General features: G+C 54.1%; 1 protein-coding gene across 1 annotated transcript; it reads right to left on the bottom strand.

The window, feature by feature from the left end:
• Positions 1-764: 764 nt before the first annotated feature.
• LOC100073492 (cytochrome P450 4B1-like) lies at positions 765-14,352 on the bottom strand. Its single transcript, XM_029083301.2, has 12 exons — positions 14,119-14,352; positions 8,571-8,712; positions 8,068-8,112; positions 7,573-7,700; positions 6,650-6,774; positions 6,406-6,560; positions 5,948-6,054; positions 3,049-3,239; positions 2,721-2,854; positions 1,941-2,005; positions 1,499-1,581; positions 765-1,008 (listed from the first exon to the last, which is right to left on the bottom strand). The coding sequence occupies exons 1-12, from the start codon at positions 14,308-14,310 to the stop codon at positions 834-836; spliced, it is 1,542 nt and encodes a 513-aa protein (XP_028939134.1). The 5' UTR covers positions 14,311-14,352; the 3' UTR covers positions 765-833.
• Between the last annotated feature and the right edge of the window lie 4,137 nt (positions 14,353-18,489).

Genomic DNA, 18,489 nt, shown 5'->3' with positions numbered 1-18,489 from the left:
GAGATGATGTGGGGGTTTTCCTCTGTCTGGGGAACCTAGAGAATATTGATTAAAAAAGGGAAACATCTGCTCTGGGCTATTGTTTGTTGGAGCGAGCTGCCCCTTCCCTGCCCGCCTGTTCCCCAGCCTCGGGTCTGAGCCAGAGGCCCAGCAGCGGACCCAGCCACTTATTTACGAGTAGAAGGACCTGTGTCTCGGAACCACGGACTCCCCCAACACCCCCTAATACCAAGGCCTGATCCTCATCTGCCCTGGGCCAAGCCAGGGGCCTGGTCTGACTCTCTATTGGTTAGCACTTCTCTGAGCCCCTCACCCCCCGTGCCGGTCATTTTGGTCCTTAGCCTGTCCACTGAGGCTGGCCTTGAGGAAAGGAGCCTGCTGCCCCCACTCTAGCCCCTCAGGCCCCTGGACTCCGATTTGCTTCCTCTGGGTGGTCTCAGGTGCCAACAGGGGCTGTGCTATGTCCTGCTAAGGGGCATCGGGGAAGAGGTGAAGCCTGTTGCCCCTCACTGTTTTCTGTACCTCTGAGCCGAAGCACTCTCACCCCCAGTTCTAAGCAGCGGGAGGATCAACCGGGGTCTCTAGGCACAGGCTGCTTAAGTCAGTGGCATCATTCTCCCTGAGCCAAGGCCTCGGGGTGCTTGGGCCTGGAGGGGCTCTTGGCTAGGCGGGGAAGATGGGCTGGGGAAGAAACTGGTCTGCTTTAGCTCGGCAAGGCCTCGGTGCTGAGAAGGTGGCGGGAAGGCAGAGACAGACAGACAGGGAAAGATGAAGCGGGGCCAGCAACGGCCTGTTCACTATATTCATACTGGACCGGGAAAATCCCTCGGCCTTTAGGACGCAGGCAGCTTCCTTAGGCGCAGGTGGATGCCAGTCTTGGATTTGAGGATGAGGTGGGGGATAGGCACCGGGATCCGGGAGGAGTCCGGCGAGAACTCGAAGCGGAGCAGGCACTGGGCCACGACCACCTTCAACTCGTTCATGGCGAACTGCTGCCCGATGCAGTTCCTGGAGGACAAGAGAGGGAGGTGGGGGTGGGTGGGGTGACCTATTTCAGCTACGGGGAGCGGCGTCCCCTCCCCTGCTGCTGTCCCAATAAAGGCTATGAGAGCTCCTGGACACAGCTGTGAGGCCAGAGGGGGGGGGATTTGAGTCCCAGGTGTGTTCCGGGACTGCTGGGCGACCCGGTGCAAATCACCAAACCTCTCTGGGCGTCAGTTTGTTTTGCTGTAAATGGATGTTGGAATCCTGCCTCTAAGGAGCGTTGTGGAGTGGGAATAAAGCGAGGTACCGCCTGTGAAAGGTCATTGCCGAGGCTGGAGGCTTGGGCGGTTTAGAGGGGGACCAGTGTTGCGGGGAAGACCCCGGCCACCCCCTTGGGATAGGGTGGGGTGGCTCAGGGAGACCACTGTGCACCGGGAGAGGGGGTGAGAGAAGGGGAGGGGTTGGGGGTCGGGCCGGGTTAGGTCCCCCTATGGACGGTGGGCCCCGCCCTCACCTGGAACCGGCTATGAAGGGCAGGAAGGCGTAGGGGTGTCTGCTGGTCTTCATCTCCGGGGAGAATCTCAAGGGGTCGAAGAGCTGCAGGGAGACAGCGGAGTCCGTGAGAGCCCCAGGAGGAGAGGAGGGTCTCGTCCGGCGCCCGGCCCATCCACCTTGGCCCGAGGCCCGAATCCAAAGGAGCCTGGCAGAAGGCGGGCGGGGGCAAGACCCAGGGGATCCAAGAGGTGGGACAGTTCCAGGCCCAGTTTGGGGGGGACCCCCGGCCTCACCCCCTACTAGGCCCCACCCGCTCTCTGTACCCAGAGCCCAGTCCTTTGCCCCACCTTCACAAACCCCGACCTCGCCCTAGGTCCTGCCCTCACAAGCCCCACCCACCAGCCCAACCTATCCCTTGACCTCACCCTCCCATGCCCACCCACCCCGCCCTGGGTTCGCACCTCCGGGCTGGGCCACACGCTGGGATTCCTGTGGAGAGCGTACACGTGCACGGAGATGATCTGGTCTGAGGGGCGAGATGGAGGGGGCGCTCAGCACGACAGGGGGGATCAGGGGTGGGAGGATGGGGGTCCCCTAAATCCGGCACACCCTCCAACCTCTGGGCATCCAGGGCTAGGTGGCCACGATCCCTCTGGGCAGTGCCAACCAGCATAGATGACGCATGGATCAGGGGAATCCGGACCGGGCTCCTCACATCGCAACTCCCCAGACTAGGCGCTCCTCTTCCCTGCCCTCTCTAGATAGTAAGTTCGTTGTGGGCAGGGATTGCAGCTATTAGATTATCATATTGTACTCAAGCGCTTAATACAGTGCTCTGCACACAGTATGTGCTCAATAAATACCACTGACCGACTGACTCTCTTCCTGCCACCAGAGCACTGGGCAGAGCCAAGGGAGGTCAGAGTCGGGACTGCAGGCGGTTGGCCTGATTCTTCCCTTCTGTCCAAGACTTTCCCCGGGAAGCGTGGGCCAGCCCACAGGCTGCTGAACAAAAACCAGGCCTTCCTCCACAGTCCCATAGTACCTAATGCTATTGTATTGCACTTGCCCAAGCGCTTAGTACAGTGCTCCATCCCAATAAGCGCTCCATAAAAAACACTGACTGATTAATAGACAGAGGCCGGCGGAGAGCTGGAAGGCGGACGACTCTCCCTTCTGCCCTCGCTCGACCCCTCCTTCCTAGGATTTGGTGGTGGGGACCCCGGAGACCGGCTGCCCACCTGCTGGCAGCGAGCGTCCGTCGAAGAAGGTGATGGGTGAGCTGAGCTGGCGGGACACCACGGGCACCGGCGGGTAGAGGCGCAGAGACTCTTTGATGCACATGGTGGTGTAGGTCAACTGGGCCAGGTCGCTCCTGGAAGGCACGGAGCCCAGAGGCTGAGAGGGGTGGGGGCGCCTCGCGGACTCGCACCCTCCGCCCTCCGGGTTTGTCCAACCCGGACCGGTCCGGCCTCTCCCGCGAAGGGGTGAGGGGTCAGGAGGGGGGTGCGGGAGGACATTCCAGAGTCCGGTTCCGTCTACCGTGTCATCACGCTGGGGCAATCTCACCACTGTACGGTGTCCCGGCCCCCCAGGACATCCTGGACCTCCTCACGGCAGCGCTGCTGGTGCTCGGGATTCAGGGCCAAGCAGTAGAGCGTCCAGGAGATACCGCTGGCCGTGGTGTCGTGGCCTTCGAACATGAACGTGTCCACCTCGGCTCGCAGGTCTGCGTCCGACAGCCCCTCGCCTTCCTCTGTCTGGGGAAAGCGCGAGGGGAGGGGCACCCGTGAGGTCTTCCCTCTGCCCAAGTCGAGAGAGGGTCACCCCACGGAGTCTTTCCTCTGTCTAAACCAGGGGAGAGTCATCCTATGTGGCCTCCCCTCGGTCCGATCCAGGGGAGGGTCACCCCGCAGGGCCTTCCCTCTGTCCGAGTCCCAAGTCCAAAGCGTGTGGCTTGCGGGGACTGTGGCCAGGGAAGACCTGGGGCTCGGAACCCCAAGGGGGGGGGCCTCCACAGCTCAGCATCCTGTAATCAGCCCCGAGCAGGGAGGCTGGAAATCCGGTCATAAAAGAGGCAGTACTGGTGTCCTTTGGGCCCGGCCTGGACCCTATGTTTCCCACGTTCCTACGGTCGGCGCTGGCGTCCCTCCGCCCTGGCTACTGCCAGCCCAGCCCCGGCTTGGACGTGGTACCCATTTTCCCGAGGACCAAGGAGAGGGAGGCGGCAGCGGCCTGGAGGGTGAGCGGAGGTGGATGCCGGACGTGAGTCTATCGGAGACCTGCTCTGAGGGCCGAGGGGGTTCTAGAAGGGTCCTGGGTGAGGAGGGGGTTGAGGCTGAGGGAGACGAGCGAATGAAGTGAGGCCGGGAGGGTCAAGGAGCGGCAGAACTGTGGTGAGATGGAGAGGGTGGGTGGATGTCAGGAGGAGGCAGCCCCTACCACCCTCTCTCCCGCTTCCCGTCCTCCCTCCCCTTCCTCTTTCCCGCCCCCCCACCTCTCAGCAAACATCCACTGGGAGAGTAGAGCCGGCCCCCGGATGCTCTAGAAACGTCTCCCCCAATTCCCCTTCTCCACCCATCCACCACGAGGCCTTATTTACTCTGCTTGGCTTTATTTACCCTGCTTGGCCGGTTCGCCCTCCGGTGAATGTTCAACACTTCCAGACCCCAGCGAAGCCAAGCAGGGCATAGGTTAATGCCGACATTAGCTACTGGGGCAAGGGGCAGCAGGCCGGGGGGGGAAATGGGAGAGGGGACAAGAGAGAAAAGAGAGATAGACCGAGAAATGACAGGCAGAGAGAGCTAGAGGGGCAAAAAATGGAGGAGAGGCAGACAGGAGAGACAAAGAGAAGTAGCCTACTGGCTAGAGCGTGGTCCTGGAAGTCAGAAGGACTTGGGGGTCTAATCCTGGCTCTGCCGCTTGTCTGCTGTGGGACCTTGGGCAAATCCCTTAACTTCTCTGGGCCTCAGCTACCTCATCTGTAAAATGGGCATTAAGCCTGTGAGCCCCAAATGGGACAGGGTCTGTGTCCATCTGGACTAGGTTGTATCTAAACATCCCCGTGCTTAGTACAGTTCCCTCTTCTGTAAAATGGGGATTAAGGCTGAACTCTATGTGGGACAGGAACTGTGCCCAATCCAATTTGCTTATATCCACCCCAGAGCTTAGTACAGTGCCTGGCACATAGTAAGCACCTAACAAATACCAGAGTTATTATTATTAGTGCCTGGCACTTAGTAAGTGTTTAACAAATATCATTAAAATAAAAAAGAGGGGAAGAGACAGCAGACAGAAAAAGAGAGGCGAGAGGGACAGGCATTGTGTCTTTTTCAGGCATTCAGTTGAGTGCTTTCTGTGTGCAAAGCACTGTACTAAGCGCTTGGGAGACATATTCCCTGCCCACAACGTCCTTACCATAGAGACAAGGGTCATGCTGCCCTGCTTTTCAATAACCCCAGATCTGGACAGCTCTTGGTTCAGTAAGTTAATGTTTACAGGAAAACACACAGGATTTCACCAAAGCACGCTCTACCCTAAGGTTACATGAAGTCACCCAGAAGAGAAGTGCCAACCCAAGTCCATGCCTCAGTGGAGATTTCCAGGAACCCCAGCCGCCAACTCCATGCCAGACTCCGGGTGGGGCGGTCAGTCAGTCAATCGTATTGAGTGCTTTCTGTGTGCAGAGCGCTGTACTAAGCCCTTGGGAGATTATAATATAACAATGCTACAGACACATTCCCTGTCCACGATGAATTTACAGTCTAGAGGGGAAGACAGACATGAATAAATAAATAAATGACAGATACGGAAATGAGTGCTGAGGCAAGGGGGATGAATAAAGGGATTCAAAAACCATAAGCTCATTTTTTAGACTGTAAATTCATTGCTGGGCAGGGAATGTCACCGTTTATTGTCATACTTTCCCAAGTGCTTAGTACAGTTGGACTTGGGTTGGCACCTCTCTGTTAGGGGTCATGAAAGATCCTGGGCTTCAGAGTCAGAGGTCATGGGTTCGACTCCCGGCTCTGCCACTTGTCAGCTGTGTGACTGTGGGCAAGTCACTTAACCTCTCTGTGCCTCAGTGATCTCATCTGTAAAATGGGGATTAACTGTGAGCCTCACGTGGGACAACCTGATTACCCTGTATCTACCCCAGCACTTAGAACAGTGCTCTGCACACAGTAAGCGCTTAACAAATACCAACATTATTATGAATGAATCAGGCTTTGAGGGAGGGGAAGAGTCACTGTCAGATAGGAAGAGGGAGAGCATTCCAGGCCACAGGCAGGATGTGGGCCAGAGGTCAGTGGCGAGACGGATGAGATCCACGTACAGTGAAAAGGTTGGCATTAGAGGAACGAAGCGTGCCGGCTGGATTGGAGAGAAATGCGGTGAGATAGGAGTGGGCAAGGTGATTGGGTGCTTGCTCGAGTTTAAGGGTCATACCAGGCCCTCGGACACTCACCTTGGCACAGATCAGGATGTCCAGAAAATCCAGGTGTCTTTTCTTCAGGATCTTCTCCAGCTCCTGCTCATCCTTCAGCGACTCCTTCCGTTTCTGGATCACCTGATCTGGGGCAGAGAAGAGAGTCGCCTGTCAGATGCCGCCTTCCTGCCATCTTTTCTGATCCGCAGTGACTCCCGCGGGGCCGTAGGCAAAGGGCGATGACCGGTGTCCACTCTAAGATCACCGGATCTCAGAGGCGGGGGCTCAGGTCTCAGACCAGGCCATTCCGCAGTGCCAGGGTCGGCCGAGGCAGGGGGTGGATGCCAGCCTGCCGGGGAGAGCAGCACTGACCCAGGGTGGACACAGCCCTGTAGGGGAGCGCAGCACTGATCCGGGGCAAAAACCGGTCCACAGAGGCCAGCAAGCCTGACCCAAAGGCCAGAGCAGTGCTGAACCGGGGTGGACCAGCTGCTCACCTGTGTGACGGTGCGCTTTCTCGCAGGCCTCCCGGAAGCGCCGGCCATTGCGGGTGAGCCAATACACGAAGTTGTTGTGGTACTGGAAATGGAAGGCTCGATGAGCCACCAGGGAAGTCAGGTCCGACACCGCTTGTGTGTAAGAGTTGGAGTCGCTGGAGAAAAAAGGAAACCGAGACTCAGGAAACCAGTCGAACCATCCCCCGGATGGCTGCCCTCCGAAGCCCGGGCCCTTGCCGCTGACCGGACCAGCTGGCAGTTGCTGTGGTGGCTGAAGGCACATTTCAAGATGGTGTCCAGAGCCATGAGGCTGACGTGCTGGAACATCTCCACGGTCTCCCCCTGGGCCGCCAGCTTCTCCCATTTGTCCTGCAGACAAATGTAATTTATTAATTTCTGTTCATGTCTGTCTCCCCCTCTCGACTGTAAGCTCGTTGTGGGCAGGGAATGTGTTTGTTTATTGTTATACTGTCCTCTCCCGAGCGCTTACTACAGTGCTGTGCACACAGTAAGCACTCAATAAATACGACTGACTGACTGCAGTTGCATACAGAGGGAGGAGAAATGGTAGGAATTCATAAAAATAATAATAATAATAATAATTGTGGTATTTGTTAAGCACTAAGTGCCAAGCACTGAACTAAGCGCTGGGGTGGATACAAGCAAATTGGATTGGACATAGCCCCTGTCCCATGTTGGGCTCACGGTCTTAATCCCCACTGTACAGATGAGGGGACTGAGGCCCAGAGAAGCTATGTGAATTGCCCAAGGGCCCACAACAGACAAGTGGCAGAGCCCGGATTAGAACCGAGGTCCTTGCACTCATTCTTTCCTCCGCAGCGACTGAAGATCAGAAATAGGGAATCGATTCAGCACTTATTTTGGGGCAAACGCTACGCTTGGGGCGGACCCAGGTTGATCTGCTCAAACATGGTCCCAGTCCTCTTGGGGCTCATGGGTCCCATGTGGTGGGGGAACCAGCTCTTCCTAGCTTCTCCCACCTCTAAGGCCCAGGGTCCGCCACCAAGGGGGGAGCGCAAGATGGGAGTGGAGGGGCCGATCCTGTGAGGAAAGGCCGTCTCCTGGGTCATCGGCTCTCGGGGTGACTGTCGGGATCCTTCTCGGGGAGGATTTCGGGTAACGGCCTGGTTGGCCCCGTGCCCTCACCAGCATCACCGTGGCAGAGTCGGCCATCAGCCGGACGTAGGGTTTCAGGATATCGAAGTGAAAGCCGGGAGTCAGCAGCTTCCGGTGCTGGAACCACCGGGACCCGTTGGACACCAGGAGCCCTTTGCCTGGGGAGGTGGGGGAAAAGGAGGAGGAGGTGGCCGGTGGGCAAGGGGGAGCTTAAGACTACCAGCAGTGCTGAGGGGTCTCAAGGGGAAGGGAGGAGTGGAGGTGTTAGGGGGAGGGCCCACACTGCCCACGGTTGCCAACCGAGACGTGGGCGGAAAACCTCCAGGTGATGGGGGGGGGGTATAAGTGGGCGGTGGGAGGAGGGAGAGGGTGACCCGCGCCACTTCGCTCCCCGAGGCCTTTTGGAAGCAGGGTGGGAAGGGAGGCTGTTGGCTTAAAACAGTGCTCTGCACACAGTGAGTGCTCAATAAATACCATGGATGGATGGATTCACGGATTGATTGATTGGCTGGGGGAGGGACCTACCGATCCACGGGATGAGAAACCGATATCCCAGCTTGGTTTTGGGATCTGCGAAACCAACAAAGAACTTCCTTCGGTGGGCCGCCTCCAGTGGCAGCTCCTCCGGGGGCAGGACACGAGCCTGGTGGGCGATGTCCTCTCCCGAGCTCTCAGCGAGCCCCTCCTACCCCCCGGAACACCCCCTTCTGCGCCACCCCAACACCCTTTGCTTCTCCAAACCACCTCCAGGGCCCCTTCGAAGACACCTCCTCCAGGAGGCCTTGGCCCGATCGCTCGTTGTCAGTGGGGAATGAGTCTCTTAAACTGTTCTCTCCCAAGCGATTAATACAGTGCTCTGCACACAGTATGCACTTAATAAATACGAGTGATTGACCTCTGACTCCGGTCACGCCAGCTGGCTCCCCGCAGCCCTCATGGACAGATCTGGTTTGGACTGGTTTCTCCCCAGGGGGCTTCTGTGGACATTGGCTTCCCTCCCCTCCCGCCACCTGGCCCATCCCCCTCACCTCCACGGCTCAGCAAGGCCTTGATGTAATCGGGGTGATAGATCTGACACAGTACTAGGAACCCACCCAGCCAGCGTGGGAAGGCGTAAGGATATTTCTCTGACAGCGAGGAAATCTTGCCTAATTCTTGGTCCAGCTGGAACTGTGGGGAGACAGGGAAAGGTTGAATGGTCAATCATTTATGGAGTGCTTACTGGGTGCAGAGCACTGTACTAAGCACTTGGGAGAGTACAATAGAACAAACAGACACGTTCCCTGCCCACTGTGAGCTTATAGGACTCAGTGCCTTGCTGTTCAAAGTTGGCATGGAGTAGACCATATATATATATATAATAATTATGGTATCTGTTAAGCGCTTACTATGTGCCGAGCACTGTTCTAAGAGCTGGAGCACTGGTCTAAGTAGTCTGTCCCATACCAAGACTTTGTATAGTTTATATATAGAATGGTAGTTGTTAAGCACTTACTATGTGCAAAGGACTGTGCTAAGCGGTAGGTAGCTGCTCCTTTATTCATCCCTTCTCCCGGCCCCACGGGACTTAGGTACATAGCTGTAATTTATTTACTTAGTTATATTAATGTCTGCCTCCCCCTTTAGACTGTAAGCTCCTAGTGGGCAGGAAGTGTGTCTGTTTATTGTTCTATTGCACTCTCCCAAGTGCAATAATAATTGCAATAATAATAATAATAAGGATAATAATAATAATAATAAGGATAATAATAATCCTTAGTACAGTGCTCTGCACACAGTAAGTGCTCAATAAATACGATTGAATAAATGAATGAATACAAGTTAATCAGGTTGGTCACAGTCCCTGTCACACTCTTAATCTCCATTTTGCATAGGTAACTGTGGCCCAGAGAAGTGAAGTGATTTGCCAAGGTCACACAGCAGACGTGGTAGAGTCGGGATAGGACCCAGGTCCTTCTGGCTCCCAGGCCCATGCTCTATCCTCTAGGCCATGCTGCTTCTTACCAGATAGGGAGTTGCTGGGTTGACTCTCAAGGTTCACTTCTGGGTCCCCTTCTATTATTATAGAAGAATTATTATTCATTATGATTATGGTGTTTGTTAAGCACTTACTATGTGCCGGGCACTGTTCTAAGCGCTGGGGAGAATACAAGGTGATCAGGTTGTCCCACGTGGGGCTCACAGTCTCATCCTCATTTTACAGATGAGGTAACTGAGGCCCAGAGACGTTAAGTGACTTGCCCGGAGTCACACAGCTGACAAGTGGTGGAGCTGGGATTTGAACCCATGACCTCTGACTCCCAAGCCCGGGCTCTTTCCACTGAGCCACACTGCTTCTCACTGAGCCAAGCCGCTTCTGTGCTCTCATAAAGCTTCATCTACCACCTCGGTGCGGATGATTCCCAAATCTACCCCTCCAGCCCTGATCTCTCTCCCTCTCTGCAGTCTCACACTTTCTCCTGCCTTCAAGACCTGTCTACTTGGATATCCCACTGTCACCTCAAACGTAACATGCCCAAAACAGAGCTCTTTATCTTCCCACCCAAACCCCATCCTCTCCCTGATTTTCCCAACTCTGTAGAAGGCACCCCCATCCTTCCTCTCTCACAAGCCCAAAACGTTGGCGTTATCCTTGACTCCCTTCTCTCATTCAACCCACATAGTTAATCATTAAATCCTGTGCATTTGACCTTCACAACATTGCTAAAATCTGCCCTTTTCTCTCCATCCAAATTGTTACCACATTAGTGCAAGCACTTATCCTATCCTGCCTTGATTACCGATTACTCCTTGCTGACCTCCCTGTCTCTCGTTTCTCCCCACTCAGATCCAAACTTCGCTTCACTCATTTTTCTACAAGAACGTTCAGGCCCCGCTTTCCCATTCCTCAAAACCTCCAGGGGTTGACGAGCCATCTCCGCATCAAACAGAAACTCCTCACCAATGGCATTAAAGCCCTCAATCATCTCGGCCCCTCCTAGCTCACTTTTTCTTTTCTTCCATTCCTTCGGAGTGCCCCGACTTGCCCCCTTTATTCATCCCCGCCCCCGCCAACCCCATAGCACTTATGTAGAAATCTGTAATTTTATTTATTTATATTGTTTGTCTCCTCCTTTAGACTGTAAGCTCGTTTAGGGCAGGTAATGTGTCAGTTCTACTGTACTATCCCAAGCACTTAGTTCAGTGGTCTGAACACAGTAAGCGCTCAATAAATACGACTGACCGACTGCGGGCTCCGAATCGCTGTCTCCCATAATTTGGATGGTTTTATGGGGAGGAATACTGATCGATGAACTGCTCTTTGGGTTCAGTGAGGCCTGAACCAGTGGAAACAAGCAGATGGTACAGCAGAAGAGACTGCAGTTAGGAGAATTTCCCGGAAGTCGTGGAAGAGAGTGAACCAAAAGCAGAAAGGAGCAGGGCTTTGTGACTAAGCCCTCCTTTCCTCTTCTCTCACTCCATTTTGTCCTCAATCCCCCTCCCAGTCCCACAGCACTTATGTACATATCTGTCATTTATTGATTTCTATTAATGTCTGTCTTCCTCTCTAGACTCTAAGGATGTTGTGGGCAGGGAATGTGTCTGTTATATTGTTATATTGTACCCTCCCAAGCGCTTACTACAGTGCTTTGCACAGAGTAAGCTCTCAATAAATACAATTGAAAGAATGAGTCTACATTCCCATTAATGGTGGACCATGTTGGGTGTTTCAGTCACCTGCCTGGAAGCAGGGGACTGGACTAGACGGGCTCACTCATAATAATAATAAGAATGTTGGTATTTGTTAAGCGCTTACTATGTGCAGAACACTGTTCTCAGCTCTGGGGGAGATACAGGGTCATCAGGTTGTCCCACCTGAAGCTCACAGTTAATCCCCATTTTACAGATGAGGGAACTGAGGTACGGAGAAATTAAGTGACTTGCCCACAGTCACACAGCTGACAAGTGGCGGAGCCGGAATTGGAACCCATGACCTCTGACTCCCAAGCCCGGGCTCTTTCCACTGAGCCGCGCTGCTTCTCTATCCATTCAGTCATTTTTAATGAGTGTTTACTGTGGGCAGACCACTGTAGTAAGTGCTTGGGAGAGCACAATGTAACATTAAACAATAAGTGGGAGACCTCTCCCCCTCCAGTTCTAGGTGTCCTGAGCTCCTCTGGAGAGATTAGCTCAGATAGATTTCGGAAATGTCAAGGCACTGGTCTACCCCGCTCTCCTTTATGGTCAGTCCTCTAATCTGCCCCACTCTGGGCTTCTCTTTCTCTCTCTCTTCCTCTTTTTCTCTCTCCAACTCCTCCACTCTCTCCCCGGTCCACATTCCTATTCATTCATTCATTCAATAGTATTTATTGAGCGCTTACTATGTGCAGAGCACTGGACTAAGCGCTTGGAATGGGCAATTTGGCAACAGATAGAGACAATCCCTGCCCAATGACGGGCTTACGGCCTAATCGGGGGAGACAGACAAAAACAGTAGCAATAAATAGAATCAAGGGGATGGACATCTCATTAACAAAATAAATAGGGTAATAAAAATATATACAAATGAGCAAATGAGTACAGTGCTGAGGGGAGGGGAAGGGAGAGGAGCAGAGGGAAAGGGGGGAAAGGGGACTTAGCTGAGGGAAGGTGAAGAGGGGGGCAGAGAGGCAGCAGGGGGAAAAGGGGAAGCTCAATCTGGGAAGGGCTCCTGGAGGAGGTGAGCTCTCAGTAGGGCTTTGAAGAGGGGAAAAGAGTTGGGAGGGAGGGCATCCCAGGACAGCGGGAGGACGCGGGCCGGAGGTCGACGGCGGGATAGGCGAGAACGGGGGACGGTGAGGAGGTGGGCGGCGGAGGAGCGGAGCGTGCGGGGTGGGCGGTAGAAAGAGAGAAGGGAGGAGAGGTAGGAGAGGGCAAGGGGATGGACAGCCTCGAAGCCTAGAGTGAGAAGTATTCTCATTCTATCTCCATCTAGCTTAGTTTCTGGCCTGGCCCGTTCCCAGTTGTGTCCCATTCTCTGCCCTGCCCGGCTCTCTGCTTTGTCCGCTCTCCGGTTTGCTCTGATCTCTGCTCTTTCCTACTCTCTGCTCTGCCCAACTCTCTCCTCCCCTCCACTCTCCAGTTTGCTCTGCCCTCTGCGCTGCCCTGTTCTCTGCTCTGCTTCGTCCGCTCTCCGGTTTGCTCTGACTTCTGCTCTGCCCTACTCTCTGCTTCCTTCCACTCTCCAGTTTGCTCTCCCTTCTGCTCTTCCCTACTTAGAGAAGCAGCGTGGCTCAGCGGAAAGAGCCCCCGCTTGGGAGTCAAGTCTTGGGTTCTAATCCAGGCTCCGCCGCTTGCCAGCTGGGTGACTTAGGTCAAGTCACTTCACTGGGCCTCAGTTCCCTCATCTGGAAAACGGGGATTCAGACTGGGAGCCCCACGTGGGACAACCCGACGACCTCGTATCCCCCGGCGCTTAGAATTTTGCACATAGTAAGGGCTTAACAAATGCCACCATTATTATTATGACTCTGCTTCCTTTCGCCGCCCGGTTTGCTCTCCTCTCTGCTCTTAATGTTAATAATGTTGGTATTTGTTAAGCGCTTACCATGTGCAGAGCACCGTTCTAAGCGCCGGGGTAGACACAGGGGAATCAGGTTGTCCCACGTGGGGCTCACAGTCTTAATCCCCATTTTACAGATGGGGTAACTGAGGCACAGAGAAGTTAAGTGACTCGCCCACAGTCACACAGCTGACAAGTGGCAGAGCCGGCATTCGAACCCATGACCTCTGACTCCAAAGCCCGTGCTCTTTCCACTGAGCCATGCATGCTGCTCTTCCCTACTCTCTGCTTCCTTCCACTGTCCAGTTCGTTCTGCCCTCTGCTCTGCCCTGTTCCCTGCTCTGGCTTTATTGCCATTGTTTAATCTGTCTCCCCCGATTAAAATAAAAAAAATGGTGGTATTTGTTAAGCGCTTACTACGTGCAAAGCGCTGTTCTAAGCGCTGGGGGATACAAGGGGATCAGGTTGTCCCACGTGGGGCTCACAGTTTTAATCCCCATTTTACAGATGAGGTAACTGAGGCACAGATAAGTGACTTCCCCTCAGCCACACAGCTGACAAGTGGCAGAGCTGGGATGACCGTGAGCCCGTCGGAGGGCAGGGACTGTCTCTATCTGTTACCGATTTGTTCATTCCAAGCGCTTAGTCCAGGGCTCTGCACAGAGTAAGCGCTCAATAAATACTACTGAATGAATGTGCTCACGAGAGTAGGGCAGAGCAGAAGTCAGGGCAAACCGGAGAGCGGACGAAGCAGAGCAGAGAACAGGGCAGCGCGGAGGCCAGAACAAACCGGAGAGTGGAGGGGAGGAGAGAGTTGGGCAGAGCAGAGAGAGGAAAGAGCAAACCGGAGAGAGGAGAAAGCAGAGAGCCGGGCAGGGCAGAGAATGGGTCAGAACTGGGAACGGGGCAGGCCAGAAAGTAAGACAGATGGAGATGGAAGGAGAACACTTCTCACTCTAGGCTTCAAGGCTCTGCCCAACTTTCTCCTCTGTCCCGTCTCCGGTCTGTTCGGCCCTTGCCGCCCCCTCCCTCCCTCCCTCTAAGCTCCCCTCTACCTCGAGGTTGTGTCCGAGCAGCCAGTGGGTCGGGGGGCCGGGGAACTGGGCGAAGGTCTTGAGCAGCTTCTGCCTCCGGAGGAAAAGCTGCGTCCCCTTGATGAGGGTCAAGGCCAGGGCCAGGGCCAGGCAGAGCAGGGCAGGAGAGGCCCAGGGGCCCCCGTCCGTCCGTCCGTCCAGGGGGGAGACCATGATGTGGGCTCCTCGGGGGCTGAGCCGGGACTGCGCCCCCGGGCCCGAGGGACCCTAAGGACCTGTCCGGGGGCTGGACCGAGGGGCAGCCCACAGCGCCACCTGCCGTCGGGGCTGGACACACCTGGGCCCTTTAATAATAATAAGGATGTTGCTGTTTGTTAAGCGCTTCCTCTGCGCCGAGCACTGTTCTAAGCGCTGGGGGAGAGACAGGGTCATCAGGTTGGCCCACGTGAGGCTCCCAGTCTTCATCCCCATTTGACGGAGGAGGTCACTGAGGCACAGGGAATCAGGTGGGTATTTGTTCAGCGCTTCCTATGAGCAGAGCACTGTTCTAAGCGCTGGGGGAGAGACAGGGTCATCAGGTTTTACGAGATGTTCTTCCCCTCGACGCTGTTTATTGCCACTGTTCTCGTCTGTCCGTCTCCCCCGATTAGACCGTAAGCCCGTCAAACGGCAGGGACCGTCTCTATCTGTTGCCGACTTGTTCATCCCAAGCGCTTAGTACAGTGCTCTGCACATAGTAAGCGCTCAATAAATACTATTGAATGAATGAAAGGTTGGCCCACGGGGGGCTCCCAGTCTTCATCCCCATTTGACGGATGAGGTCACTGAGGCACAGAGAATCAGGTTGGTATTTGTTCAGCGCTTCCTATGAGCAGAGCACTGTTCTAAGCGCTGGGGGAGGTACAGGGTCATCAGGTTGGCCCACGGGGGGCTCCCAGTCTTCATCCCCATTTGACGGATGAGGTCACACTGAGGCACAGAGAATCAGGTTGGTATTTGTTCAGCGCTTCCTATGAGCAGAGCACTGTTCTAAGCGCTGGGGGGGGGGGGATACAGGGTGATCAGATTGTCCCACGTGGGGCTCACAGTTTTAATCCCCATTTGACAGACTAGGTATCTGAGGCCCAGAGAAGTGAAGTGACTTGCCCACAGTCACCCAGCTGACAGGTGACAGAGCCGGGAGTCGAACTCATGACCTCGGACTCCCAAGCCCGGGCTCTTACCACTGAACCACGCTGCTTCTCTATTTTCGAGACCATTCATTCATTTTCATTCATTCATTCGTAATAATAATGGGGTATTCGTTAAGCGCTTACTATGTGCAGAGCACTGTTCTAAGCGCTGGGGGAGATCCAGGGGCAGCAGGTTGTCCCACGTGAGGCTCCCAGTTAATCCCCCTTTTACAGATGAGGGAACTGAGGCCCAGAGAAGTGAAGTGACTTCCCCACAGTCACACAGCTGCCAAGTGGCAGAGCCGGGATTCGAACCCGTGACCTCTGACTCCCAAGCCCGAGCTCTTTCCATGAGCCACATTTATTGAACGCTTACCATGTGCAGAGCACTGTACTAAGCGCTTGGAATGGACAAACGGGCAACAGATAGAGACCATCCCTGCCCAATGACGTGCCCACTTGTCAGCTGTGTGACCGTGGGCAAGTCACTTTTAACTTCTCTGTGCCTCACTTACCTCATCTGTAAAATGGGGATGAAGACTGTGAGCCTCACGCGGGACCACCTGATGACCCTGTATCTACCTCAGCGCTTAGAACAGTGCTCAGCACATAGTAAGCACTTAAATACCAACATTATTATTATCTCCCCCAATGCTTATGGTATAGTAAGCGCTTAGCAAATGCCAACATTATTATTATTATTATTAAATGAGGGAGACAGACTGCAGAACAAAATAGAACAAAACAAAAACAAGTCCCCCGTCCCCCCTGGCTTACAGGTGCCTTTGGGCTGGGGAGGGGGGCATCAGAGGGCAGGGAGGGGGCACTCAAAACCACCAGTGATGCCAAGGGTCTTGGCGGGAGAGGGCCAGGGGTCCCCCCGAGGCGCAGAGAACCCCCGGTGCCAGCCCCCCAAAAGGGATCAGGAGCCGGACTGACATGGGGCATCCACCCCGGCAGGCAGGTGAAAGTGAAGCCCCCATCCCCGTGATCAAAGCAGCCAAGCAGCGTGGCTTAGAGGCAGGAGCCCGGGCTTGGGAGTCGGAGGTCATGGGTTCTAATTTACCTGCCACTTGTCAGCTGTGTAACCTCGGGCAAGTTCACTTAACTTCTCTAGGCCTCGGCGACCTCAGCTGTAAAATGGGGATGAAGACCGTGAGCCCCACGTGGGACAACCTCATCACCTTGTATCTACCCCAGCGCTTAGACCAGTGCTTGGCCCACGATAAACGCTTAATACCAACGTTATTATTATGATGGCAGGGTGGTTCGTGGCAGCCACGTGACCGATGGGCGGTGCTTGGTCCGGCGCCCTCTGGTGGTGCAGGGGAGAACTCCTGGTCCGGCCCCCGCCTCCTCAGCGCCCCCAAGTGGTCGCTCGGGGAATCTCTCGGGCCAGCGCCCCCCCCCCTTGGTGACCCTCAGCGCCGCCTGGTGGCCACCTGTGGGCCTGTGCTCTCTTTAAAAATGGTGGTATTCGTTAAGCGCTTACTACGTGTAAAGCACTGTTCTAAGCGCTGGGGGAACACAAGGTGATAATAATGTTGGTATTTGTTAAGCGCCTACTATGTGCAGAGCACTGTTCTAAGCGCTGGGGTAGGTACAGGGTCATCAGGCTGTCCCACGTGAGGCTCACAGGCTTAATCCCCATTTTACAGATGAGGTAACTGAGGCACAGAGAAGTTAAGTGACTTGTCCACAGTCACACAGCTGACAAGTGGCATATCGGGATTCGAACCCATGACCTCTGACTCCGAAGCCCAGGCTCTTTCCACTGAGCCACGCTGCTTCCCCTGATCAGGTTGTCCTACCTGGGGCTCACAGTTTTAATCCCCATTTTACAGATGAGGTAACTGAGGCACCCAGAAGTGAAGTGCCTTGCCCACAGCCACACAGCTGACAAGTGTCAGAGCTGGGATTGGAACCCATGACCTCTGACTCCCAAGCCCGGGATCTTTCCACTGAGCCACGCTTCGACGTGATTGTTCTCGATATTATTATTATCGTATTTATTAAGCCCTTACGTGCCAAACACTGTTTTAGGCCCTGAGATAGATACAAGAGAACAACACAACACTACTAATATAATAATATTATTACTATTATGCATGATAATAATAATAATGCCCTGATCAGCCATCCCAGGTACAGCCTGCAAGCTCATTGTGGCCAGCGATCGCGTTTACCAACTCTATTGTACTTTCCCAAGTGTTTAGTACAGTATATGCAATGATAAATAATAAATAAATAGTAATAAATATCAAATACTTGATCAATTGATTATCATAGTGTTTAATAAATAACATTATTATCAGTAATAATAATGATAATACTGACTAACAGTATTTGTTAAGCACTTATTATAAACCAAGCATTGTGCTAAGGGCTGGGATCATAATAATCTTGGTATTTGTTAAGCGCTTACTATGTGCCAAGCACCGTTCTAAGCGCTGGGGTAGTTACAAGGTAATCGAATCGTCTCACGTGGGGCTCACAGTCTTCAGCTCCGTTTTACAGATGAGGGAACTGCGGCCCAGTGAAGTGAAGCGACTCACCCAAGGTCACACAGCTGACAAGTGGCGAAGCCGGGATCAGAGCCCACGACCTCTGACTCCCAAGCCCGGACTCTTTCCACTGAGCCACGCTGCTTCTCAACTTGATAGAAGATACAAGATACAAGAGTAGATACAAGATAATCATATGGGACACAGTCTCTCTCCCCCACGGGACTTAGAGTCTAAGAGGCAGAGAGAGAGGGAAAGGATTTCTCTTTGGGGTTCAGTTTCCTCATCTGTAAAATGGGGAGGTTAATCACTACCTCTCCCTGCCTCACAGGGAGGTCATGGGGAGAAAGCGAAATAGGGCATGTAAATGTACTTTGCAGGAATAGAAGCTTTCCCCAGATTCAAGGAATCATTACTGAGGAGTTTTTTTGGTGTTCCCTCTCCTATTTCCAGGGTTTGGATCTCTAAAAACCCGGTCTGGAATGCGTAAGCCAGAGTTCGGCACTGAACCCTAGCTTCTCTCTAGAAAATTCCTGGAGAAAAGTGTGCTCAGCTCAAGAAGTTCCCTGTAATACCCCTCTCCCGGCCTCGCCCTCTCACAAGATGAATCAACTGATCAATCTAGTATCAACTGAGTAGTTACCGGGGTCAGAGCACTGTGCCAAGGGCTTAGGAGAGTTTCAACCCATCAGCCATCTCTTGCACTGATGAATTTC

This window comes from Ornithorhynchus anatinus, chromosome 18, assembly GCF_004115215.2.
Source record: "Ornithorhynchus anatinus isolate Pmale09 chromosome 18, mOrnAna1.pri.v4, whole genome shotgun sequence".
NCBI classification, from domain to species: domain Eukaryota; kingdom Metazoa; phylum Chordata; class Mammalia; order Monotremata; family Ornithorhynchidae; genus Ornithorhynchus; species Ornithorhynchus anatinus.
The sequence above is the reverse complement of the archived record's forward strand: the minus strand, read 5'-3'. Positions and strand labels throughout refer to the sequence as shown.